The sequence below is a fragment of the Rhinolophus ferrumequinum genome, chromosome 14, assembly GCF_004115265.2.
Source record: "Rhinolophus ferrumequinum isolate MPI-CBG mRhiFer1 chromosome 14, mRhiFer1_v1.p, whole genome shotgun sequence".
In the NCBI taxonomy this organism is placed as follows: domain Eukaryota; kingdom Metazoa; phylum Chordata; class Mammalia; order Chiroptera; family Rhinolophidae; genus Rhinolophus; species Rhinolophus ferrumequinum.
The window spans coordinates 22,660,616-22,687,621 of NC_046297.1; the positions used below are offsets into that span (position 1 = coordinate 22,660,616).

At 37.0% G+C, this 27,006-nt stretch overlaps 1 protein-coding gene across 5 annotated transcripts in view; it reads right to left on the reverse strand.

Moving 5' to 3' along the window:
* The window catches only part of XKR4 (XK related 4), a 489,214-nt gene that overhangs the window by 162,351 nt on the left and 299,857 nt on the right, over nucleotides 1-27,006 (reverse strand). For all 5 annotated transcript variants that reach the window (XR_004424985.1, XR_004424984.1, XR_004424983.1 and 2 more), the window contains exon 2: nucleotides 14,680-14,879. Coding sequence is in view for 1 of the 5 variants with exons in the window: in XM_033126487.1 (XP_032982378.1) it covers nucleotides 14,680-14,879 (200 nt within the window). In the remaining 4 variants the exon portion in view is untranslated. The remainder of the gene's footprint in view (nucleotides 1-14,679; nucleotides 14,880-27,006) is intronic.

Genomic DNA, 27,006 nt, shown 5'->3' on the forward strand with positions numbered 1-27,006 from the left:
GTAAAACAATGTTTTAACCAGTTGTTTTAAACCACACAATTATCAGAATGACTAAAATCCAAAATACTGGCAACATCAAATGCTGTGAGGAACTCTCATTCATTGCTGGTGGAAATGCAAAATGGTACAGCCACTTTGGAAGACAATTCAGTGGTTTCTTACAAAACTAAACATACTCTTACCATATAATCCAGCAATTGCATCCCTTGGTATTTACACAAAGGAACTGAAAACTTATGTTCACGCAAAAACCTGCACACAGATGTTTATAGCAGCTATATTTGTAATTACCCAAACTTCAAAGCAACTAAAAGTCCTTCAGTACGTGAATAGATAAATAAACTGTGGTAAATCCATACACCGAAATATTATTCAGTGGTAAAAACAGAAAAGCTATTGTGCCTTGAAAAGACATGGAAGAAACTAACTGAAAGAAGCCAGTCTGAAAAGGCTACAATTGTATGATTCCAACTATATGACATTCTGGAAAAGGCAAAACTATGGAGACAGTATAAAAGATGAGTGGTTGCCAGAGTTTGGGGAGAGAGAGGGATAAACAGGGGTAGAACAGAAAATTTTTAGGGCAGTGAAACTACTCTGTATGATACTCTGTATGATAATGGTGACTGGATGGCAATATAAATTGCCATCCAAAATATAAAAACCCATAGACTGTACAACACTAAGAGTGAACCCTAATGTAAACTATGGATCTTGGGTGATGATGACGATGTGTCAATTTTGGTTTGTCAGTTGTAACAAATGTACTCTCTGGTGGGGAATGTTGGTAAAAGGGGAGGCTGTGCATGTGTGTGGGCAGGGAGTATATGGGAAATCTTTATACTTTCCACTCAATTGTGCTGTTGATTTAATTGCTCTATAAAATAAAGTCTGTTTTTAAAAATGAAGAAAATGTGGCCACTAATTTTAGGAATTGTATACTTCCCTAAGACTGTAGAAAATCTCAACACTTATGATATGAATGCTAATGAGCTTATGGGAAAAACATTAATTTTGATGTCTGACGGAGTGAAGATGATATGCTTAAAAACTTTAATGAAAATGCAAAACTTTTTTTCTCATAAATGTACATTCTTTCAAAAGAGATCAAGGCTTGGGGCCAGCCCGGTGGCTCAGGCGGTTGGAGCTCCACTCCTAACTCCGAAGGCTGCCGGTTAGATTCCCTCATGGGCCAGTGGCCTCTCAACCACAAGGTTGCCGGTTCAACTCCTCCAGTCCTGCAAGGGATGGTGAGCTGCGCCCCCTGCAACTAGCAACAGCAACTGGACCTGGAGCGGAGCTGCGCCTTCCACAACTAAGACTGAAAGGACAACAACTTGAAGCTGAATGGCACCCTCCACAATTAAGATTGAAAGGACAACTTGACTTGGAAAAAAAAAAGTCCTGGAAATACACACTGTTCCCCAACAAAGTCCTGTTAAAAAAAAAAAAAAAAGATATCAAGGCTAGAAGTACTTTGTGCTAAAAATATAGGTCAGTGGACAGAGCAAAGTCTCAGTGGCATTTGCTAAAAGATTTCTGAGGTTTCAAAACCCTCTAGGATAACTTTGAGATTAAGAGACAAGAAGCACAACAAATAGCGTAGGCAATGGCTCTGGAGGGCTTGAATAACCGAAGGCCAGACAGAGAACTCTCAGTGGGAAGCAAATTAATATTTAACTTCAAGGTTAAATAAAATGAGTTCATATTGGTCTATATCCATTTAAAAGAAAAATAAAATGTGAATTACAAAACCTCATTTCTTAGCAAATTTAGAAACATGCTGAGGGCGCTCTTGCCCTTCTCCATTTAAAACAGGAAGGAAGGAAACAAAAAGATGACACAGGTGGACCACTGAGCATCCTCCTGCCAGACAGGAGGTTTAGGTTCTTTACATGGCTTATTTTATTTGACTCTAACACAACACTGCAATTTAAATTCTTTTCCAGTAAGTGAAGTTAATGCTAAATGCCGTTAAGTCACACAGTTAAGACTGTAAGGTGAGTGAAAGCATAGATTATTCATGACGAATTTCTTCACTTTGAGGTTCTTTACAGATGGGATGAAGCCTGGAACATCAGACCCTGTCCCAGTTCCACCTGTTATTGTGGTATAACCTTTGTTAACTCACATTTACCTTTGTTACCTACTAGGATAGTGGAGCAAGAATTGGATTAGAGAAAGCTCCGTTTCTCAAGTCCACCCTTTAATGGTTCCTTCATCACAGTCTAATCTTTGTTTCTCTCCTGCTGTTTGTGCTCTTAGCCACTTCACTCATTTTATTCTTCCGTTTATGGTCTAGAAAATTTACCCTTGCTACCACTATTTTTTTCTCCTCTAATTTACATTTTTTTTTCTTTTTTCCCAAGCTTCGCACTGGTGTGTGTCATAGCGATGTCATAATTGTCAATCTAACAAACTATATTAACTGATCCTTCATGGGCATTTCTTTGAAACACTGCCTTGGCTACCTTATCACTGTGTTTTTCTGATCTTCCCACTTCTTTCCTGTTTCTTTCTGTTTCACTGGCTCTTCTTCCATCCTAGACTCTTTTTTTCTCCCCTTTTCTTCCACTTCGCCCCACCCCTACTCCAGTTCAAGCTGTTGTTTCTTAGTCTAGTTGTGCAGGACACAGCTCCCTGGCCCATGCTGGTATTATGAGCATTGCATTTCCTCCCGGGCGGAGGCAGTCAGTCGCTGGTCGTGGGTTGGCTGCTCATGGCAGCCCACGGCAGCCCACGGCAGCACACAGCAGCTCACAGCAGCACACAGCAGCTCACGCTGGCTGTTGGCCACTCATGGCAGCATACAGCAGCCCGCGGCAGCACACTGCAGTTCTCACCAACCTCCGGCTGCTCATGGCAGCCCAGCTCCAGGGAGAGCTGTTGTTCACAATCTTAGCTGTAGAGGGCGCAACTCACTGGCACATGTGGGAATCGCACTGGTGACCTCGGCGTTAGGAGCTTGGCACTCCAACCACCTGAGCCACCGGGCCAGCCCTACCCTAGACTCTTAAAAGTGGTGCCCCAATGATTCTGTCCCTGGCCTTCTTTTCCTCCATTGAACTCTCCCTAAGCATTAACTTCTATTTTTAGTGTTTACACTTTCAACTTAACTCAAACTAAAATGTTTAAGAATCCTTTCCCATCCCTCTCCAAATAGAGTGGGTCACTTCCTTCTTTGGGTATCCACTGACCTCTGCATCTACTCCTATCAGCATTTTGCACTTACTCATTCATACGTTGCTTACCATTACTAGGTTGGAAGCCCTCCAAGGGTAAATCATCTTACCTTCATTTTTCTAGTATCCAAATCAGTGCCTGCTATGGATATGTACTCGATAAATGTTTATTCAGTAAATAATGTAATAATTAACGAAGATTTCCTTTAGGTCCTAATTAAAACATTGTAACCTATTGTTGAGAGATGTGTTGCTGGACTTTAAGAACAGAGTGATTTTGAGGATCCTCAAGCTTCAGGATCAAGTTCATGCTATTCCTCTCCTGTTTCTTGGAGATGGCAGTTACAACACATGTGCCTCATGCTCTGACTTCCTCCTCAGTGCTCTGCAGACCTGTGTCCCAAGCATTTCTTCATTTAAATCCATTTCACTCATTCTACAAGGTCCACTGTTTTCTCTTTCACAAAATTTCCTAGCATCATTGAATTTGAAATAAATATCTCCTTCTGTGTTCATAAAACACTTCAAAAATGAAATTTATTTTAAATGGTTCCTGTAGCTACTTCACTTTTTGATGTTGATTTTTTAAATCTGTGATTTGTAAAATCTGTGCATTTATTTACTGTCATTTAGTCCAAAAGTCTATATTAATAATACTTTTTAATTACATCATAAGAGATGTGTTTTAGATATTTTAAAATTTGAACTTTAACTCAGTGTTATTAGCTAACAAAAATCTGGAAGTACCTGCCTTCATAGAATCCTACACACTGAAAACTCCCAGATTTCAATTCTACAATAGAGACCATTGTGCCCTATGGAATTAACTATCCACGTCTTTGAACGGATAATAATACTGTGGATGTTTAAAAAGTTTTGGAGTCTCCTTAGTCTCACAGTCTCTCAGACTTTTTCTATGGGTTGAATGGAAAGCTGTGGAAATTTAGGATCACAATGGAAGTGCTGACAAAACCTTAGACAGGCAGCGCTCAGCAGGCCCTGTCCTTCAGCAATCAGTGGCTCATTGTGAGCTTTGAGGAGTGAATCTCCATGTGGTTTTATTCTAAGGAACGTTTACAAACCAATTGAATCAGTTCTTTCTTCCCCCCTCCTGCTTACATCTGGCGTTGACAGTTTGCAGGGCTCTAGATCTGTTGCATACATATACGCTTCTATGCATGAGCAATACAGTAAAAAAAAAAAAAGTCTTTCTTGAATTATTCAACAGGAAATGATGATCCCAGTTCTTTATTCCTGCTGAGTCATCAAGAAAACATTAGATTACATGTCTAAGGAATGCTTTAAAACTCCTAATTCCAATCTGCCAAATAAATGCAAAATATATTTCTAGAAAGAAATGTACAGTTTAGAATGACAAAAGTTTGTCTATAGAGAACAGGTTTCATAGTTTCATAGTGAAACTATTTAAGTGGTTGTGGGAACTTTTAAAATCCACCTACCCATCAGAATTGGATCAGGAAATCCTGATCACATAACTGTCTATGGCTTCCTAGAAAAAAGTTGTTCTGGAAAATATCACAGTAAGCCATTTTTAAATTTTTTATTAAATTGACCTCACTTTATCTCTGCTCAGTAAGCATTTCGATTATTCAAGGTAGCTATTTTTAATATTTAGAAATAATAATTACAATATGTCGATATTCCGTCAAAGTAAATACCTGCTGTGGGTCTGGGTTAAAGGTCAGGTAAATGGAAAATAAATGTGGGCTTCTGTTTCCTTGAAGGTGAGAAGTGCTGAAAAACTACTGAAATCTGCGGAGATTGGAGGTTGGCAAACAAAGAAGCCATGAGAAAGGCAAAGGAACAGTGAGCGTTTGAGGATACTATTTACTATAGACAGCCCTGTATTTATGTTTGCTTCTCTGTTCTGAACAGGGTTGTAGCAACCACCCTGCACCTTTTCACCAGCTCTCTTCTCTCCACAGCCATGCACGTGCAGTTAATCAGACTATCTGTTCACTTACACCCACAACCCAGTTTATCACCTTATGCTTGAACATGCATATGGTGAGGCTCACTCACATCTCACCGGGAAGGAGAGAGCAGGACAGAGGAAGAATACTGAGTGGAAAAATACCAAGATTTGTGCTTGATTATTCAAGATAATTAAGCCTAACCTAAAAATAGTCAGGCCCTTATTTCATATTATGTTCAAAATGATTCAAATTCAAAACTATTCACAGCTGTGCTGAGGGCTGATCTACTATACAGAGTTGATTTCAAGTGCTTGAATCAATGATAAGCAAATGAAGCTTCTCTCTGTTCTTCAAAATATAACTTGGGGTGATACTATGCCTCAGGGGCTATTGCTGACCAGACAATGGCCTCCTTCTTCTGGTTTGGTGTATGTTGCTATCTTTTCCTTATAGTACATAGTATAGTTAGGCTTCATTGATGACCCACCTTAAAAGCTACCCTTTTCATGAAAACTTCCCTGATTCTACCAACATTCCCTGACATCATCCTCTTTCAAAATGCATGGCATTTCTACTTCCTCTATATCATTTTCCATAAGAGATCATTCTGTGTCACCAGCAGGCCTTAACATGGCCACCAATAGGATATAGCACATTGACTTATAATAAGTTTTTTGGTCTTTCTTTTCCATTAAATTGAATTGAGAGCAGGAGATATGCCATTTGTTTTTGTATCAATCACATCTAGCCCCCGGCTTTGTCACATAGCAGGCTTCTTCCTTGCATTCAACAAATATTCATTGATTGCCTACTGTGTAGCAAGTGTGGTGGTTCCTTGCTTCCACGAAAGAATGTATAATAAGCCTTTGAGTGCTAGCATCAGCACTAGCATCACTCTTGTTTGTGCAGCCTCTACTGAATTTATCAGCACCTGGGAGGGAGGACATGCTGTCTTTCTTTCATCCCTGGTAGGGCTTTGCACTAAATGTTAATGGATAAATTTAATATGCTTATAAAGCCAAAAGAAACCACAACTGTCCACTGTGGAGGTTGCTGTTAAATAATTTTTGTATGGTTTAGCACTTTGCAAGTTTGCTATTGTCAGATTTTTGTCAAGAGTTTTGAGGAACTTACATCTGCTTTCCTTACATTTTGGTTTAAATCATAAATCTCTGGTGAAGCTGTACTTAAAATTTTATTTAATCAGCTGTTGCATAATAGAATAGATCTTAAAAAGTTTGTAAAGGTGGATACAATGAAGTTACAAGAGAAGAAATTAGGGCCCTTCATATTCGAATGCATACTATTATGAGTACTTTTCCAAATCTCAACGGACTTGCCCCAATCTCAGTTCTTAGCACATTTATTGCCCTCACTGACTTTGCAAAAGAAATGTGAGACATTGCAGAGTTCTTCTTAAGAAATGTACTACAAAATTGCCAATTTGACATTATTTGTTAAAAGGCTTGAAATCTTACTTGTCCTTGAATCTAGCAATTTCACTTTTAGGTATTTATCTTTGAGAAATAATTAAGGTAATCTGCAAAGATTTAGTTCTTAATGCATTTAGTTTAGAATTACTTATTATAGCAAATATAGATGATGAAATGATTTCAAAAGCAGGGACTTAATGTAAAACAAAAGGATAACCTAAATGTTTGTATACTATGCAGTCGTTAGAAATGATGTAGAATTATATATATTGTCACAGGGGTATGTTCATTATGTGTTGTTAAAAAAGGAAGTAACAAAATAGTATCCATATTTTAATATAATATATATTAAAACACGAAAGAAGTTTATAAAGGTAAGCAATAAAATATAATCTCCATTTCTCAGTGGCAGGATTATTATTATTTCTGAGTGCCAGGAAGGTAATTTTTATTTTCACCTTTGTGCATATTTGTGCTTTCTATTTTATCTTCAATAGCAGGTGCAATAAAGAATAAAATGTTAATATTTTAAAAATTCCAAATATGTAGAAGTGTTAACAGTACAATATTTTTGGGGGAGCTTTTACCATATCTGTCTGATGATAGTGAGCAGGCTTCCCGATGAGGTGGTGGACCCAGTGGTTGAATGTGGGGAGTGAAGGCATAACTGATCAGAGACTCGTGTGACAGGTGGAGTGATGGGCTAGATGCCCTTTAAGGTTCCTTCTAACACAGAGTCTGTGATTCAGTCAGAACTGCCCCATAATGAACCGTTCAAGCAGGGGCTGTGTGGCCCTTTGTGGGAGAGGGTGAGCTAGATACGCCATAAGGATTCCTCTCATTTTATATTATCCACCTAGAAAATGGAAGAGTTCATTCTGGAATACACCCAGATAAATTTGGTATTTCTAAATATGTTTTGTCATGTTGTTTATAATGTCACATAAACTTTTAATAAAAACTGAACTTTTTTAGGACAACTTTGCAGAGCTTCACACACCATCATGCACACAATAGACAGTCAGTAAATGTGTTAATTAACTAATGAAAATAGCAACTGCAAAGCAAACTGATCTAAAAGGACGTGGAACACATTCCCACTCACAGACTGGCGCTCTCACCTGCACTTTTCCTCCTTTGAAGAAATCCAGAGGTGGAGCCAAGCACTTGCAGAGATGAGGCAATTGGCAGAGGAGGAAGGACTTGGGCCAGAAGGTAGCTGGGTTTCTTCTCTACCTTGAGCCACATAAAGGTACCTGGGCGTGGCTCCACCTGCTTTACTATGAAGCTGAGCAACTCAAAATCCAGTGATTTAGGTCTTTGAAAGTCCTCATCAGGATATGATAGATGAAGTGGTTTTCACACTTCGGTGATGTCTTAGTTACCCTAGTGAGATGGGGACAATGTTTGCCATATGAATGAGGACAACCCTTAACTTCTTTCTGATTCTTTCAGTAGTCTCATGGGATAAGAGAGAGGAAAAGACTAGTTAGAAACTTCTTTCAATCCTCTTTCCTCTCTTTTACAAAGTATTCATAGTACACTGTTGGCAAAAGGGGCAACACATGGGGTTTTTACAATATGAAGAAATCAGAATAGATGTAGGTGTAGGTGGTTTTTCCTATTCAGCAAACACTTCTTGCACAGCTAAATACACTTAGAGTGTGGAATGAGATTTTCCAATAATGATAAGTAAAGGCGGAGATTGGAAATGAAGAACTAAAACCATCAGGAAAAGTGGAAATCTTTGGGTTGGTAGATTGGTACCTACTCACATCTAGTGAAAGTTTGATTTCATTTGTTTTATCTGGATGGTTCCTCTGTAAGGGAGCATTTCTGCATGATGGCTCCACTGAGTGGGCCACCTGTCCATTGAAGCCAGGTGACTGCTGCATGCAGCCTGGGCTGTGCTTTGCACATACTCATTGTGAAGGTTTCATGGTCTGTTGTGGTCCTGCACAATACTCTCTGAGCTGCTCTGTGGAGAATGCCCTTTGTCCACGTGGAGCGCACACTGAGTGATGCTGTGTTGCTAGGGAAAGCCTGTGTACAATTGTTTATAAATCAGTCAGTATCTTCTCTGCCAACTATGGGAGGCTGTGTCTCTGCAACCAAAACTGAGGGTTCAGAGAATCACACTCACAAAACTAAAAGTGACTTTAGAGACCCTTTAGTCCAGCCCGCTCATTTTACAAATTTTAAGGGTCATGCAAAAGTCCAGGTGGGGTATCTTCTGTCTACAGAAGGTGGACAGTTAACTTTCTACCTCTGCTTGCACCGTTTAGATAGAATCAAAGGTCCTGAATTGAGATATTGCTTGAAAATAGGACTGGCAGGCCTTAGACCACATCTTCCTGTAGATGAGTCCTCTACATGGAGACTAATAGGAGTGCTGTTGTCCATTTCTGCTTACCAGGCAGTTTTTCTTCCTCCCTTTCTTTCTCCATCTCTTTCCTTCCTGCTTCTCTCTCTCTCTCTCTCTCTCTCTCTCTCTCTCTCTCTCTCTCTCTCTCTCTCTCTCTCTCTCTCTCTCTTTCTCTCTCATTCTCTTTGCACAGGCTACTGTATTAGGTGCTGTCTTGTCGACTATGTGCCATTTTAGCTACGTGTATACAATTGGAGGTCCTTGAGTATTTGTTATACTCCAATGACAGATATTCCTAAGGAAATTGCAGATCCAAAGAAGAGCAGAAGTTATGTCTAAGGTGACAGTGTGGAGTGAAAAGCACTGGATGTTTGTGTTAAAGGTTCAACTCTGCTCTGATTCCTGGTCTCTGAACAGGAGCCAAATTGTCCTTCCTGGGACAGTACAAACTGAGAAACAATTATACTTAACAGAAACAGTTCTCAATTGAGCCTGTCAGCCTCCAGCACAATGAGGTGTCTCTGATTTAATTACTCAATAATTAAGGAGAACCGAGAAAGGATTTTCATAGCTAACAGTGTTTTTGGGCTACATCAATTTCCATAAGGAGAATACAATTTTTATGCATTAGTTTATAAATATCACATTTCTTGTTTTATTTTCTTATTGGTTTTTAAAGCATGTCCTTCAGAGATTGGTAGATGGTTAAAGTTGGTTAAAAAAGGAATCTATTTCCTATTCTAAAAAATGATTTTAGACATAGTCATGCATGGAAATGACTTGCAAACTTAAGACGGCTCTCTATATGCTAAATAAGAACATTTTAAATATTTAATTCTGAGCTATTTGTAAATACTTCACAGGTTTCATGTCATTGATTATTTGTATTTATTGATAAAGTTGTGTTTTACATACAAATCCCAAGAATCTTTTGCCATAAATACATATGAAAATATATGTTGGACTAGGTTCTATCACATTTATTTTTATTTTCTTAGATGGAAAAAGCTCTGTTTTTGTAATTCACATCAATTTAATTTATAATCTGGTTCCTTATTCAGTGGGATCATCTGTCAGAGGAGGGTTGAACTTAGAAACTCTTTCTGAAGATAGGTATCTTTTCAAAATGCTATCTAAATGCTGCCGTATTTCTCTGAAAATAAGACTGGGTCTTATATTAATTTTTAATCCAAAAGACACATTAGGGCTTATTTTCAGGGGATGTCTTATTTTTTTCATGTACAACAATCTACATTTATTCATGTACAAAAATCTACATTTATTCATGTACAAAAATCTACATTTATTCAAATATAGTCATGTCATTTTCTTCTGGAACATCATCATAACTCTCCAAACCCCGAATTCCGGCTTGAATTTCTTGCGACTCCATTTCCTGTAGTACCATTGGCCTCAATCTCTCATGTCCAGCAATAGAGCGCTCCTTAAATGAGCACTACTTGTCCATGTATCCTGCTCGTAGCGCATTGGCAACACAGTTGTCAGTGATTTTATCCCATGAATTCTTCACTCAAGTCACGACCTCTTGCAGGCTAGGCTTCACAAAGTTTCCATGCTGATTTCTGTCCATTCTATTTTCAATGTAGTCATTGATTTCTATGGGCCAATGGTCCTTGAATGGCTTATTTATTGCAATATCAAGAGTCTGGAGATAGGCAGACATTCCTGCGGGAATCATTATTTGATCTATTTTCTCTCTGCAAGGAAGTTCTTCATGTCTTTAGCACAGTGAGTGCTACTGAATCCCAGACTAGCAGACCTCTTTGGCCACCTCGCAAAACAAGTGGCAGCATTAAATTGACCCATTTCCTTATAACTGCTTTTGTGCACCAGGCTTTTTTTGGTTTCAAAAACATAAATGCCTGTGGTGGTTACCAGAGCGTAAGGGGGTTGGGGGGGGGATGAGGGTGAGGGGGATCAAATGTATGGTGATGGAAGGGGAGCTGACTCTGGGTGGTGAACACACAGTGTGACTTATGGATGATTTGATACAGAATTGCACACCTGAAATCTATGTAATTATACTAACAATTGTCACCCCAATAAATTAAAAATAAATTAAAAAAAAAAAAATCCAAGACACACACAAAAAAAAAAAAAAAAAAAACATAAATGCCTGAAACACGTTCAACCTTATCTTTCTTGCCCTTAATGATGATTAGAGGTGGGGCTTTCTTTCCATCCAGATGAATTGCCAAAATACAAGTAACACTTCCACTTTTGTAACCAGTGGAAGGAATGTAGATTGACGAGGCACCCCTCTGATCAATTGTCGTTTGAGATCCTTGGCCCATAAACACTGCAGTTTCATCCATAGCAATCATGTTGGAGAATTGGTATTGCGATGCCATCAACAAAGGACGTGAATGCAAGTACAGGTTTGACAACTTCAGTATCTTCCAGCTTGAACAGTGTTGCCGATCTTAGAGACAGTTCATATCACTGAAGGAAGCCATCCAGCCAGTGTTGTGATGCTTTGAATTCTTCTGGGGATAGTTCTAACTGTGGTGCCATTGCAAGGGCAAATGCTTGAATATCAGCCCTGTGCACAACCAAAGGCTTTGCTCTCCTGTCAGCAATCCATTCACAGATGATGTCTTCCAGCTCAGGAAATAATGGTTGCTGACTGGATCCACTCTTGTGCTTCTTAGCATTTCCCTCATCTACCTGTTGACTGAGGTTATAGTATTCTGCTCACCATTTTTGGACCATTCGGCCATCCAACTTCTCTTTGCAGAAAGCCGTAAGGTTCTTTCCCCAGAAGTCCTCCACGATTCCTTTCTTGTATTCCACACAATAGATCTTTCTTTTTGTACTCATCTTGTTGGGGGTCAAAATATTATTCCCTTTAAATCTACCATTAAATCAAGTGTTAATTGAAGACTTAAGAGACAGGAGTGACAACAAAAATGATGACAGTTAAGAACAATGGTCCACAGAAAAGCGATGAAACATTGCGAGCACCAAAATTCAGAAAACATTTCTTTATTTCACATGAGTGCATTAAGTATGCCTGTTACAACACACGACATATTGAATTATGAAGATTCATATTAGACACAACCACATCTGTTCGTTATCAAGTGTGCATGTTATTCATGCATTGTGTCTGTATTCCTATTGGTCATTCGGCAATAAGTCTTGAGTTCATCTGTTCACATAGACATTTACCTCATGTCCAAAGGTGCCTCTTTGGGTATTTACAAATACTTAAGTATAATTTATATTATCATTTATTTTAATATTAATGTCAATAATATTATGTATTTATATTTAATTATATATTAATATTATTATTTTATAATTCAATACATCCATCATGTATTGCAACGGACGTACTAAATGCGTCCATCTGGCTGACGATCTTAACTGGGGCTTATTTTTGGGGTAGGGCTTATATTACGAGAATCCTGAAAAATCATGTTAGGGCTTATTTTCAGGTAAATACAGTATGCTAAATCCTTTTTTTAGATAGGGTTGCCTGAGCTGGTTTTCATTTGCTGGAGGTTGTGTGGTTGTTGTTTGCAGTCAGGTTTCCACTCTGGTTTTTAGCACAACTTTCTGCCTACTTTTCTTGTTAATAAATGGCAGCAATAAGATCAACCTAGTGGGATTATTCCTTATCTTGTGCTCCATGACAAGCATTGATTCTAGTGATCTTTGTGTCAACTTGTCTCACCACCTTGGGAGTGATACAGAACACATTTTCCCTATGGTTTTCTGGTTTTGACAGCAAATGCCTTGGCCAAGGATGAGGTCTGCCTCCCAGAGTCCATAGCAAACCTGATATAACATGAGCTTAGTAAGTAAGTTGAGGACACCAGGTGCCAGGGAACAGCCATGACTCTAAGGAACACAAATTTTGATTCTTGTGTTCAGGATGAATAATTTGATAAAGACTAAGATTTTCACCTTTTCTTTTTGTTTTGTTTTCTATAACATTTTACACAAACCTCTCAAACTGAAAAGGTGATCTCATTTTCTTAGGCCCTCTCTCACCTTTGCTCCTCTATCTCCATCATCTTTAGGATAAAAACTTATCTATGATTTTCTAAATCTTTTAGAAAATTAACAGAGTAATCTTGGGCCACAGGAAGATGGCTTGCATCCCTCCACATCTGTGCTTGAAGTTTCCTTTTACAAAGAGTTTTCATTGTGTAATTATACTAAGGAGTAGCCAAGTTGTTCTGGAGATGACTACTAGATTCTTTGACAGAGATTTTGTTTAATGTTGCCTTTCAATTTGTAGGCTCATTTACAGACATTTCCTAGTGCATATATCTGGCCCTATGAGTTTACTGGGCAGTCATTGATGCAAAGATGGAATAGAGTGATCAAGGAGTTTGGAGATCATCTAGTTCAGTTTGTGACCTTTACATTTGAGAAACTGGGGCCCAGAGATTAAGTAACTTACTTGCACAAAGTCTCACAGTAGGAAAGTGAGGTAATCACAGCTAGGACCTCCCTGTGCAGCTTTCACTGCTAAGCATAGTTACCCACAACTAATTTATATGCCTTGCCTTCTTCAAGCTTTTCACTTCTGTTTCTGTTCAAACACCCCACTTTCTTTTTCTTCTAATTTGCTTTCTATCATTTGAGAATCACAACCTATGCATCTCTTTGACCCTTTCCTTAAATTTCTTGGACCAAAACTATTTTAGCATGAGGCCAGGGTTGGACCAGGAATTCATAAATAAATGGGTCACTGGCTACCAGGACACCCTCCATCTTTATTTCCCTATAATATGCCTCCCCCACCTCCAACCCCAATTAAAGCACTCAACCTAAGGTAATGTGTTCCTTGCTATAAAACTTTATAAGAACATTGTAGAATTCCCCAGACCAACCGATCAAGTCTCAAGTTAGAGCATGGCCCAGAACATGACAGCAATGTGTGTGTACATAGAGGAAGTCACATCATACTCTGCTGAGAATGAAACAAAACAAGCACATTATAATACGTTAACTGTTTAATAACATCTATTTATTACCAGGATTGTCAAATTACCAGGAAACTCTATTTAGAAAATTGCTACCTATCTATCATCCATCTACTCATTTTGTTCACCTATCTACCCATGGTCTGTTTAAACTTCTTTCTGCTTCTAGAAAAGATTTGAGCAGCAGGCCCTAAGGAAACATCAGGGCAGATCAATTAAAAAACAGAATAGTTTTACTGATGAGATTATCAGACAAGACAGCAAAACACAAAAATATTAATCTAATAGTAATATTTGACTTATAAAACTCAGTAGTATATAAACAATATATTGTTAAATATTGAATTTTTTTTCCATATGATCTTTTTAAAATATTAAGGTAATCCCTATTTTCTTCTAACCTCTCTCTCTCTCTTTCTTAATGTCAAAAGGAATTGGTAATTATTGTATATATATATAATATTAGGGAGAGAGAGAGCTATGGCTCTATTTCAATTTTTTTTAATTACTCTAGCATATAAACCAGAAAGCCTCAGTTGACTCTATTCTCATATTGACCAAGTGTAAAATAAAGATTTTTTTCCTACCCAGAGGCCACTTGAGAGGGAAAAAATTTTTTTGTCTTTCTGTAAATTAGCCCTGACAAGTGATGGTAAAGAAGAACTTCACGTGCCAATCATCTGACATATATCAAAGAGCACCATGGCCTCTGTCAACAAAGGGTATTAGGACAGTTCCTTGGATTGTAACAAAAGTAGCCAGTCTTTCCCCCAATTCAGAAACCAAATTGCAAGCCCTTACCTTGGAGGGCCTGTAAGCTATGAGTCTGTACGATAATGCAGAGCTGCAGGACCAGCTGTGGAGCACTTTCCAGAAAGGTGGCTAGCAAATGCAGCATACTCACATCTGCATACTCATACACCATTTTCCAGTAAAACCTCCATCTGTCATTCTCTCCACTCTGTCGGCTTCGAATACCTAAATATATTGTGTGGAAGTATCTAGAAAAAAAATATGGAGAATAAGAAAAAGATGAGTGGTAATTTATAATTCAAACACCAGGGCTGTTTTTCTTTTCTGCAAGCTACCATATACAAGCACACACAAGAAACAATTACCCTAGAGGCTTGTAATTTAAGGCCCAAAGTTAGCTGTGTAAGAGTTCCCTTATTCTAAATGTTCACTTTGAGAAGTCATTGCAATTTTGGTCCTCATTATAGGCATTCCATTGAATTGAAATGTGAAGAGTGAGGTGAAATGTGTTGGAAACTCAGATGTAGAAGGGATTTGCTACTTTGAAAATCTACACAATCACTTTCTTGTTAGTTTCTCTATGTCCTCAAAGGTATTCAGGAGATGGATGTCTCCCCGGGCATGAGGCAAATCTGAAATACCAGAATGTATATGCTTGTAAACCCTCCTGATGTCTTTTAAAAAACTTATTGAAAATCTCAAACATATGCAAAAGAAGAAAACATAGTGTATTGAATCCAATATACCCTTCACTGATATTAATTATAAATACATTGCCAACATTTTTTCATTTCTATCTCACTTACTCCCTGTCACTAGATTATTTTGAAGCAAATCCCAGTTATCATATTATTTATCTGTAAATATTTTATTAAAATAATTTACAAACACAAATGCAATACCATTATTACACTTACAAATAAAGATAGCTTGTTAATATTATCAAATACTCAGTGTTCATATTTTCCTTTACCATATTTTTTTACAGTTTGTTTAAAATACAATCCAAACAAGTCCTATACATGGTGATTATTTGATATGTATCTTGTCTTTTTTATACCATGAATTCCCTCTCCATTTCATTTTTATTTCTTGCATATTTTTCATTGTTTCTGTCTTGATTTCACTTGTATAGTGTGGTTAACATGTTATGTGGTTAACATAACATGTTTTCTTCAATTGTGTAGTTAGTGTTAGAATTTTGATCAGATTCACGTTTGATCATTTTTAGTAGGTTATGTTGAGTACTTTCGTGAGGAGGCACTAATGTTCTCTTTTATGATGTCCACTGATGATCATTTCCTAGATCCATTCATTTGTTAGTGTTTGAAAAATGCTGATATTCTGAGTCTGTCACCCTTCTTTTTTTATTGGCTAGAATACTTTGCAGTCCTTATGTCAATATCTCTACGGTATGTTTGGTTATCTGAAGCTTATTCTCTAGTAGATCCTTTTAAAAAGGTGCATAGGGACAATATTCCCTGAATTCTTGCATATTTATAACAGTATGTGGTTATCAATTTTGCCTTGAGTGAGGATAAGTTTCCTTTTGTTATGCAGACCCTAAAGTCTCACAATTTCAATTGCAGATTGGTGCCCATTTCTAGAATCTGTGCAAGAACTACACCTACCCAATGCAAAGATTCTCAGATGCCAAGAGGGAAGGATTGTAGGGCAAGGAAGTGCAAGAGCAGAAAAAGCCCTTTTCACTAGAGGGTCAGGTGGGATGCTGTAAATTCCATGCATATGCCATGCAAAATCCTGGATCTGCAATTTACTTATTTGAGCATAATAAATCTGTTACTTCATTGCTTATTAGCATGGAGTATTGTCATGGAAAAGTCTGGTAAAAATCTGATATTCTTTCTCTTTTTGCTTGGATGTCCAAAGGATATTTTGTTTCTTTTTAAAGACTTTCAGTTTTATTAGAATGTATCTTGATACTGGTTGGTCTGCTTCCAGTTTCTCAGGAATATGGTATGCCTCTTCATTATGTAGTTTCAAGTTTCAGTTTGCAGTTTCAAGTCTTCTCAAACTATAGTATTTAGTACTGTTTTCTAATTCATTGCTTCAGTTTACTTCTTTGGGGTCTCCTACTTAATTATGTTGTGTTTTCTTTATCTTCAATCTCTTTCAGCTTCTCTGAATACTCAAATTGATTTTGATATAATTTTTTTTTCTCCTTTCCATTTTCTTTTTATTTTCTAATTATGGAATTTGAACAGTGTCATATCCCTTCCTATTGAGTTTTCACTTCTGAGCTAATTTTTAAAAAAATTAGAATTCTATATTGAGTTATATCATCTTCTTAAATGTTACTTTTTTCTACTCATTTTTTCTGATTTTTTTTCTCATTCTGATTTTTACTGGTCTTTCATAGCTTTTATAATTCTCTTAATTTTTTTCACCTCATTTTGGAATGTTTCTTTATGGTTTTTATCTGTTTTCTACGGTTTGCTGTTTTGTTTATGATTTTGTCTATCGTTATCCATTTTGTTTATGGTTTTATGTGGTTTTATGTGTTTTTCTGGTATGCTTTCATTGCCTGTAGGAATATCACTATTTTTCTTATTCTCTTTTCCTTATAATAATTTTGATATTTTTCTTGTTGCTAAATTTTAAAAATTAGTTAATTTAGCTTTAATGTATATGTAGGAGGAGTAAGTGGGCTAGGATAGCTTTACTTGTGTCACAGTTCCAGAGTTTACTCCTCTGTTGTTCTCATAAAGTGATAAAAACAATATCACTTACTAACTTTGAGATAGCTGCCTCTGTTCCCCTCCCCTTTGCCTTTAATTTGGACCTTCTCTTTCATTGTTTGTGGTTATCCCTGTCCTGTTCAATTTGAAATCTATTACCAGTAGACTCTTCTCAATCTGGATCCTTTTCTGGAAAGGTCTTCAGTTTGTTAGTAAGAGACCAATCCAACACCATCAATTCTTATTGCATTATGGTCCTTTGGACTCCCTCTTGCATTGGATCATTGGAGAACACACTTTGAGTCACTCTTGCTCCACTAAGATCAGCCCACTGCATTTTCCAGTGAGTACCTATGGGGGATTTTGTGGATTTCCTGTTCTCAAGGCCTTCCCTCTGCCTCTTTCTGAATAGTTTTTGATATCACATGGCTTGTATAAGTTGTCACTAATTTGTCTCTAGGTAATTATGGGGGTATCTCATCACTGAGTTTTATTGCAGGTATTGTCCATGATACTTCAGCTTTGCTCTATTTTAAAGGGTCATTTTGGTAGATTCAAAAACTATGCTGTCACTACCACTATATTTACAGAACAGTAGCATTTTAAACACAAACCAGATTTAATCATTCCTTTCAGTCTTTGATTATGCTCTATCAATTATAAAATGAAGGGTTCTATAGTACATTTTACAGGGACTTGCATGAACAGATCACGGTTCTCCCACCACTCCACAGCTGCAGCTTGTGATTAGCCCAGGGTAAACTGCTAGTGTTTCCTTTCTTCTGCCCCTTTTCACAAACTCATTCTTTTCTTAGATAGCTTGACTGCTTCTTTGACTGGCAAACTTGTTTTTGAACTGACAATTACTGTTCAGTCATCACCAATAATCACTTACTCTTCCACGCAATTACCTCTCTACCTGTTGGTGTTAATTTTCTAGGGCTGCTTTAGCAAAGTACCACAAACTGGTAGCTTAAACAACAGAAATTTATTGTCTCCCAGTTCTGGAGACTAGATATCTGAGATTGAGGTGTTGTCAGGATTGGTCCCTTCTGAAGGCTCTCTCCTAGTTCCTGGTGGTTTGCTGGCAATCTTTGGCACTCCTTGGATTGTGGATGCATCACCCTAATCCCTGCTTTTATGTTCACTTGGTGTTCTGTGTGTGTGTGAGAGAGAGAGAGAGAGAGAGCGAGAGAGAGTGAGAGAAAGAGAGAGAGAGAGAGATTGTGTCCAAATTTCTCCTCTTCATAAACACACAGTCATATTGGATTAGGACCCATTCTAATGATCTCATCTTAACTTGATCATCTGCAAAGACTCTATTCTGTTTCTAACTAAGGTCACATTCACAGGCTCAGGGTATTAGGACTTCAATGTCTTTTAAAGGGACACAATTCAACCAATAATAGTCTTCTATCAATGTTTGATTTTGTTCACCCTATGACTTCTCCTCCCCTGTTTGATGATTTCCAAATCTGCATCTCCCACTCCAAGACTCATCTGAGATCCAAATCTGTATGTACATCTGTTTACCCATATGTCCACATGCTTTCTAGATTTCCCACAGGTTTATGAAAACAAACATATTCAAAATACCTTATTAGCTTCTAAACCTGTCCCATCTCTTATACTGATAATCCATATTTAGTTATTTAAGCTAGGAGCTTAGGGGGCATGCTAGGCTCTTATTCCTCCCTTACTCCTTACAGTTGATAACAGACTATGTTCTGAAACTTTTATCTCCTTAGTGCATTTTTTTCTCCTCTTCTAAAGTCTGATTCTCAGTTTCTGTTTTGGTTCTGTAACCTACTATAGTATGACCTTAGGTTTAACATGTCTCTGCCTTAGCACTTCCTTCTCTACAGGAGAAAGATAACAGAACTGACTGTATAGGTTGATCTGAGAATCAAATGAAAGTGAAGAATTTAGCATGGAGCGTGGTAAATAGCAGTCATTCAATAAATGTTAGTTCCTATTATTAATCAACTTTGAACTCTCTAATGGGTTCTTTCTTTTACTTCCAGATGAATAAATTGAACACAAGCTCATCTTAAAAACCTCAGTGATTCCCCACTGCGTAGAAGATATGCATAAACTCAAACAATGCAAATACAGACCTTTAATGTTTTTAATTTACCCTTTCTAACCTTTTGTCTCTACTCCCTGCCCCATGCCTTATGTCCCCACCATATTAAATCACTAGCTGCTCCTTGGCTATGAATTCACACCTCATACCTTTGCTCCTGTGGTTCTCTTGCCTAAAGAGAATGCCTCGCCACAACTTTATCACCCTGGAATTTCTATTTTATTACTCAATTATCACCTTTCCCTCACTCTCTCTTCTGACCCAGGTAGAACTGGCCATTCCATTATTTATATCCAAACTATCTGTATTCAGACATTGACCAGGGAAAAATAATATTTTTGTATTTATTCATTTATGTGTTCATCTCACATTCCAGAATATAAACTCTTGGAGAGAAAACAATGTAATTTGTCTTTGTACCCTCAACTCTAATTCAGTTTCTGATGATTAATAAGCGTTCAATTAACTTTTGTTGTTTTATTTAATGAGTACATTGAGCACGTGTAATATTTGCAATTTTGTATTGTTTTCTATGGGAGACGGAAAGCCACTGGAGAGTTTTCAGCACAAAGATGAGAAATTTGACTTGCATTTTAACAAAATTAGTTATCCTGTGGAAAATAGAGGGCAGCAGGGCAAAGGGGAAGTAGGGACATTGTCTATAAGACTTGCAATAATCTGGGTGAGAGAAGATGGTGGCTTTGATTAAGCTGCCAGCAGTATTGGTGGTGAGAAGGCATCAGATTTGGATATATTGTGAAGAGAATGCTGCCAGCCTTTGAATGTTGAGTGAACAAATCACTGAATTAAGGCTTAACTTCCTTGTGATTATCACAGAAGTTTTAAATCCAGGACCCCCGTGGCATTGCAAAGAGAACAGAGCTCTCACAATGCCTCCCTACACTATTTTATTTCTAGTTTTCACCTGTGAGGAGATTATGCATACCCTCAGCTCTGTGGCCACGGGCTAAAAAGCTACAAACTGTACTCTCAGGTCTATGGTCCAAAAGGACTTGAACGCTTATGGTGCAATGAAACATTTGTCTTTGTAACACCCAGAGTTCACAGTTAACCTGATGCTGGTGAGGGGTTTCTTCCCAAGGAATAAAACAAGTATCTGGCCTCATGGAGTTTCACATAATAAGACACAAAAACTGAAGTCTTCCCAGAATGCACATGCAGAGTTTAAACACCAAGAATGGCAAGAAAAGCTATTTCCAGGTCCTGAAAGAAGAGTTTTTATTTCTTTGTTTTTTGTTTTAATTGCGGTAAAATACACATAACATAAACATTACCATCTTAATCATTTTAAGTGTATAGTTTAGTATTGTTAAGCACTTTTACATTGCTGTGTAACCATCACCACCATTAGTCTCCAGGATTCTTTTCATCTTGCAAAACAAAACTCTGTATCCATTAAACAACACTCCCCATTCCGCTCACCCCAGACGCTGGCAACCATTCTTTCTCTATGAATTTGAATATTCTAGGTACCTCACATAAGTGAAATTATATAGTAGTTGTCTATATTGACTTTATTTATTTATTTACTTATTTTTACTTAGTATACTGTCCTTGAAGTTTATCCATGTTGTAGAATGTATTTGAATTTCCTTCTGGATTCATTCATTTCTAGAGTTTCAAAATGCCTGAATCTTTGTTTAGGAGGAAACTGCCCTTCCAGATCCAGAAGACATGACCAGGAGGGTCCAGAGATTCAATATGAGTGTTCTTAGAGGAAAACATGGAGAAAATGGAATGAATCCCTAGACTTATATAGAAGATAGCAACTTCTTAATGAGTCCAGGATTACAAAATTGAAATAGGAAAATATTCAACAATAAAAATGCATCCACTATCCTGGAAGCCCTGCTACTAGGAAGCATGGGGCAGGAGTGGTTTGTGTCGATTGCCAGGCTGGTGTCCTGGTAAAACTTTTGCTCTTTAAAAATAACTATAGGCAAAGAATATGTACAAAGAATCCTTACGAATAAGCTACAAGGATATACAGCAAAGCTTTATTTATGATATAAAAACTGGTTAAAACCCAAATGTCCAACAATAGGGTATTAAACAAACTATAGTGCATTTATTTATTGTATATGGTTAAGGCAAAAGGTAGGTTAAAACAGCATATGCAAAGGATCTAATTAGTAATTTTAAACATATGTGTGTGTGTGTGTGTGTGTGTGAGTACAGAATAAAATTAGAAAGTTTAATGATAAAATATTAAAATAGTGATCTCTGAATAAGACGATGGATCATTGATTTTTGGGTTTTTTTGGAAATTTATAAATAATGTTGTAATGAACTTTTACATAGCTAAAGTTTAAGTGCTAATGTAACTTTAATATTTTAAATCTTTTGACATGTATTGTAAAATTGTTCTTTAACCTGACAGAATGTATATGTGTCCTTATTTTCTTAAACCCTTATGTATTATCACTAAAAGAAAAAAAAAGATCATGATTTTATGGGTGAAAAATAACGTTTCAATTAGTGACTCTTATTCCTGCTAAGGTTAAGCATTTGTTAATTTCTATTGGTCACTTGGTGTCATTATTTTGTGATTTGTCTGTAAATTACTTTCAGTTTTTATGTGTTAATTTTTAAGGCTGTGATTCTCAAATTTTATGGACCACAGTAACTAAATCATTGACAAAATCCCGCTGCATATTTTATATTATGATATTATAGCCTAGTCAGAAAGTGCTAACTGAGAGGAACTTAGCGATCACTGGTCCAAAGTTATATGGCTGAGAAATGGCAACTGGACCAAAATCTTAGACATTCTGATGCCAAGTCTCTCAGCCTTTCATTACATTTGCTCCCATTCTAAGTATTCTGGAATTAACCACAGGCAAAAAAAAAAAAAAAAAAGGAAAAAAAAAGAATTCACTATATTTCTTTTGTCTTCTATATAGTTTTAGTTTTTCATTTTTTTCAGTTCTAGAGTCAGAGTAGAACTCCAATCTTGGCTTTGTTAGTTCTAAGACTCTGGGGAATTACTTATTTTCTAAGCCTTAAGTTTCCCTTCTGTAAAAAAGAAAAAAAAGATGAAATAATTTAAAATAAGATGAGATGATGTATGTAAGTTACCTAATAAGCAGTTAATAAATGTTAGAAGTAGTTAGAAATAAGTTGTTTTAATTTTTTCAAGAGTAAAGTCTGGAGTAACAGTGATATCCTAAACTTTAGATTTTCTTTTCAGCTGCCTGGGTCCAAAGTTGTCTTGAGACTCAAAAATATGTGAGGGTCCCCTTATCTCAGAGAACTCAAAGCCTATGAACATTATGTGTGTATCTATCTATCTATCTATCTATCTATCTATCTATCTATCTATCTATCATCTATCAAACTGTTCTTATCTATCATTTATCTATCATCTATCCATTCACCCATTAATCCATCCATCTATTTGTTAGCCTTTCCAAAAAGAAACCAAATAAAACACTGCATGAAGAAAATTTCCTGATAAATAAGCACCATTGTGATAGTAGTAATTGTTATATGCTAATATTTCAAATGTGTTTGGAAAAGTATGAGAATACTTTTAGGGTAATCAACCCTAAAAGCCAGTGCTATTTCTTATTGAGCGTGAAAGGTGCTGTCTCTGACTGGCTGTCACATTATATTTTGAAAAACTTGTGTTTGTTTTCTAACACCACAAAAAAGAAGTCAAATTATCCCACAGGAGAGACAAAGACAAGAGGATACAAAGAAAGCAAAGTGACACGTCTTTGATCTAATTAACACTCTGTTTTCTTGTTCCTTGAGTCATATGATACCATCATTCCTTATGGATATTGATGAGTTCTCAAAAGCTGGGCCTTGAGTACAGGCCAGCTCTGATGGGGAGAAGGTTTCTGAAATTGGTCCTCCCACAGCATCTATCATTTGCTTCTGTTTCATTCACTGAGGGCCATATAGAATGAATTTAATCCCTCTTTTCTGCACAATGTTTAAAATATTAGAAGACAACTTGGAGTCCCAGAGATTTCCATTTTCCTCCCATTCTGCTGAAAGTCCTGGTGTCCTCAGCTCCTCAGTCATTCTTCCCACAATATCCCAAACCCCCGGCCACCCGGGCCACTCTTTGAACATGCATAACAACAATTTCTCCTTCACAGAATTTGGAATTTTAATTACGTCTAAAAATAATATGGAGTTATGTTATGTTTTCCCTCACTATGAGCAAAGGCTTTCGTCTGCTATAATTGTCTTGGATCAAGATTATCATAGGTCAACAGTCCCATGCTGCTTTGCCACAGTTTTAACTTATATATGTAAAATTGGTTTGTATATTTTTCTTTGAGTTTCATTTCATTCATTCATTTGATGAATAACATTTGAAACTCTGATTCTGAGACAGAAATAAAAGGCGATTTTGTTTTCCCATTTTGTATTATGGCACAGGGCAATGGCAGTAGAGAAGGTAAAGAGTACTACCAGAGCTGCTGCTACATGTTTAATGCTAGTAAATCACTGAATATCAGCATTGCCTTCTTGCTTAAAGAAAATTGACCAGACACTGGTCCTAAGAATAAATTTATAGGACTATTTAAAAACCTTTAACTTACATAATGCATGTATGCGTATGTATATTCACATACATACATACACTACATATGTGCATATATATGTACACACACACACTCACACACAGGGTGCAAAAATGTATACACATTTTAAGAAAGGAAAAAACTATTAAAATTGTAATATTAAATATATAACAATAACAACAGATGAATACATGTCACATTTGACTTTTGCAATTACAAGAGGTGCTCAAAGTGGTTACCATCAACATAATTTTAATATAGTTTTTTTCCTTTCTTAAAATGTTTATACATATTTTTGGCATCCTCTGTACACATGAAGTTCATGTGCAAAAGATTTTAGAAGTTTAAAAATTCAGAACATACAAATAATTTCAGAAATTTTAGGCAAGGGAACTGCAAAGGCACAAAGATGGGGGAAAAAAAGCCTGTGGTTCTGAAAATAAGTGCCTTTGCATATATAGTTTCCTTGGCCTGAAATGTGTTTTGCACATTCATGATATCTTTTCTTAGAATGATTTGCCCTCCTTTCTCCACTACGGAAATTTGTATTTGTGGTTTAAAACTCTGCTAATATATCTCTCCTCAGAAGACCTTCTTTTCTGATCCCCAACCAACAACGATCCTCTGCACCCAAATATGTGTGTACCTCCAATACTGTAGGTATCTCACTTTGGGATCATTAATTTACCTGATGACTTGCATTCTGGGCCCTCCAAGGCTGGAGTATGCCCACTCATCATTGGAGCTATATTATTTAGCACTATTTTTTGTTCATGCAGGGACACCAAAAGTGTGTTCAATTGAGATGGGAAAAAAAAAACCCTCAAATTGTATTTCTTCAGTTAGTTATTTTCATGAGGTCAATAAATAGCCTACATCATATCAAATCTACTTCCAGTTGGAAGCACACAATGGTTTAGGCTATTCAACTAAATTAGCACCATTATGAATATTATGAGATATCTGGATAGTTTTCTGCTTTCTCTAAATCAGTAGTGATGGCCATCAGGAGTGTTATGTCCATAACTTCATCATGAAGAAATGTCAGCCTGGGCTTTTCTCAAGTTTGTGCTCCAAAAAACAGTGAGAATAAAGGTTTGCAGTCACAACTAGCTTTCTTTCATCTTGTCAATATGTAAATAGTTTACAACACTTTGTTCATAGTATTTTTTAACTTATTCTTAATCTGCTGCTACCGTGTTTCCCCGAAAATAAGACCTAGCCGAACAATCAGCTCTAATGCGTCCTTTGGAGCAAAAATTAATATAAGACCCAGTCTTATTTTACTATAAGAACAGGTTAATATAATATAATATAATATAATATAATGCCTGGTCTTATAATAATTTTTGCTCCAAAAGAAGAATTAGAGCTGATGGTCCGGCTAGGTCTTATTTTCGGGGAAACAAGGTAGAGGGAAGGTTAAATTAGAAGAGAATCAATGAGTATGACTGTAAACATGTAGTATGTGTCACACAAGTTCCCATTTATTCATCACAACATGGTAAGAAAAACTTGTCCCAGGTCAGTTGGGGATAAAAACACAAATTTGTATTTGAACTCCCATTCTTTCCTCTGACACCTGCCTTCCATTTGTAAAGCAAGCCCCCTGCAGATGTCTTCAGGTCTTCAGCTTTGTTCAACATTTGACAACCATTAAGCAATTTCACACAGTGCTCCCACATATGCCAAGAGGTTTGATTTCAGGGAAATCTGATTTCATAATAACTTCTCAAAACAGAAAATTTTGTCCATGTTAACAAAGAGCCCAAAGAGCTCTGTACTAATTTTCAATATCATCTGTTCTAGAAACAAACCACCAATGTAGAAAGAAAAGAAAGACAGGTAGTATTCATCATTCATTTCTAACAAATGAAGAAAGACGTAGGAAACTTGCACTATGTTTTTTATTTAGTAAACTGCATAGGAGATTGAGAAATAAAATAGAGGAACAGACCCAGTAGTTCCTTTTCTATAGAAATTTAGAAGGACATGAACTGCTGTGTTCCAGTAAAAAGTAGTTGTATTCCTGAAACAGAAGCAAGATTGTCAAGTTTACTCTTTCATAGAGGTGTTTTTGTTTTTTTGTAATAGATACCTTGGAGTTACTTCCTATGTTAAGCATCCTTAGGCTTTAATTGAATTTCAAAAAAAGAAGAGATTTTAAAAGTGAGGTATCTTCTGTAAAGAATTATAATCCCTTTGGTGAGGACTGACAATGATGTGTAAGAGGTAAGGCCTCAGGTCTGAAACTAAACCCTAGGATACAAAGAGGACCCCCTGACCAGGAACAGAGGTATAAGATCACTTGAAATCATAATAGGGACAGAAGGAACCTGAGAGGCTCTGAATTCTACCCTTGGTCATAGACAGATGTGATGGCAACGTTAGCCTCTGTTGTTTGCCACTCCATTACGACCCTTTCTGTGACTGCCTCTGTACATTTGCTCAGTTGATCTGACAAATGCTTCCACTGTGCTCCATCCAACCCACCAATGGAGTCTGGAACTTAGAATGCTTGTCAGAGATGCAGAGCTGTGTGCTGTGGTCACTGAGAAGGGGACAGCTTGGTCCATGTGACACCACAGATTAGCTTTTGAATGGTTCTTGGCAGTAATCTACTGGGTATAGAGATAAGAAGTTCATGGTTATAAGCCTCCCTCCTAACCTAATCCAGACCCTTCACATTGCATTATAGTCATGTGTCTCCTCTGATACTGGAGGAGGGGAAGTCAGAGATGGCCTGTTCTTAGAAAATAACTTTGTATACTTGAAGACAAAGGCCAAGCAGTCTTTTCTGTTGGGCATCTGTATTATTATTTCACTGGGAACTATTTTCTCCCCTCTTGTTCTTATAGCCACTTAGCTTCTGAGCCAAGTTTCCTTATCTGAAGGTAGAGCTAACCCTACCTCCTTCACAGACTGCTGTGAAGATTAAATGAGAGGATGTGTTTCACAGACATGCCTGGCTCATGATGCCAACTCTAATAACTGAAGTTACTTTTATGTCTTCAGTTCTTCTCATTTT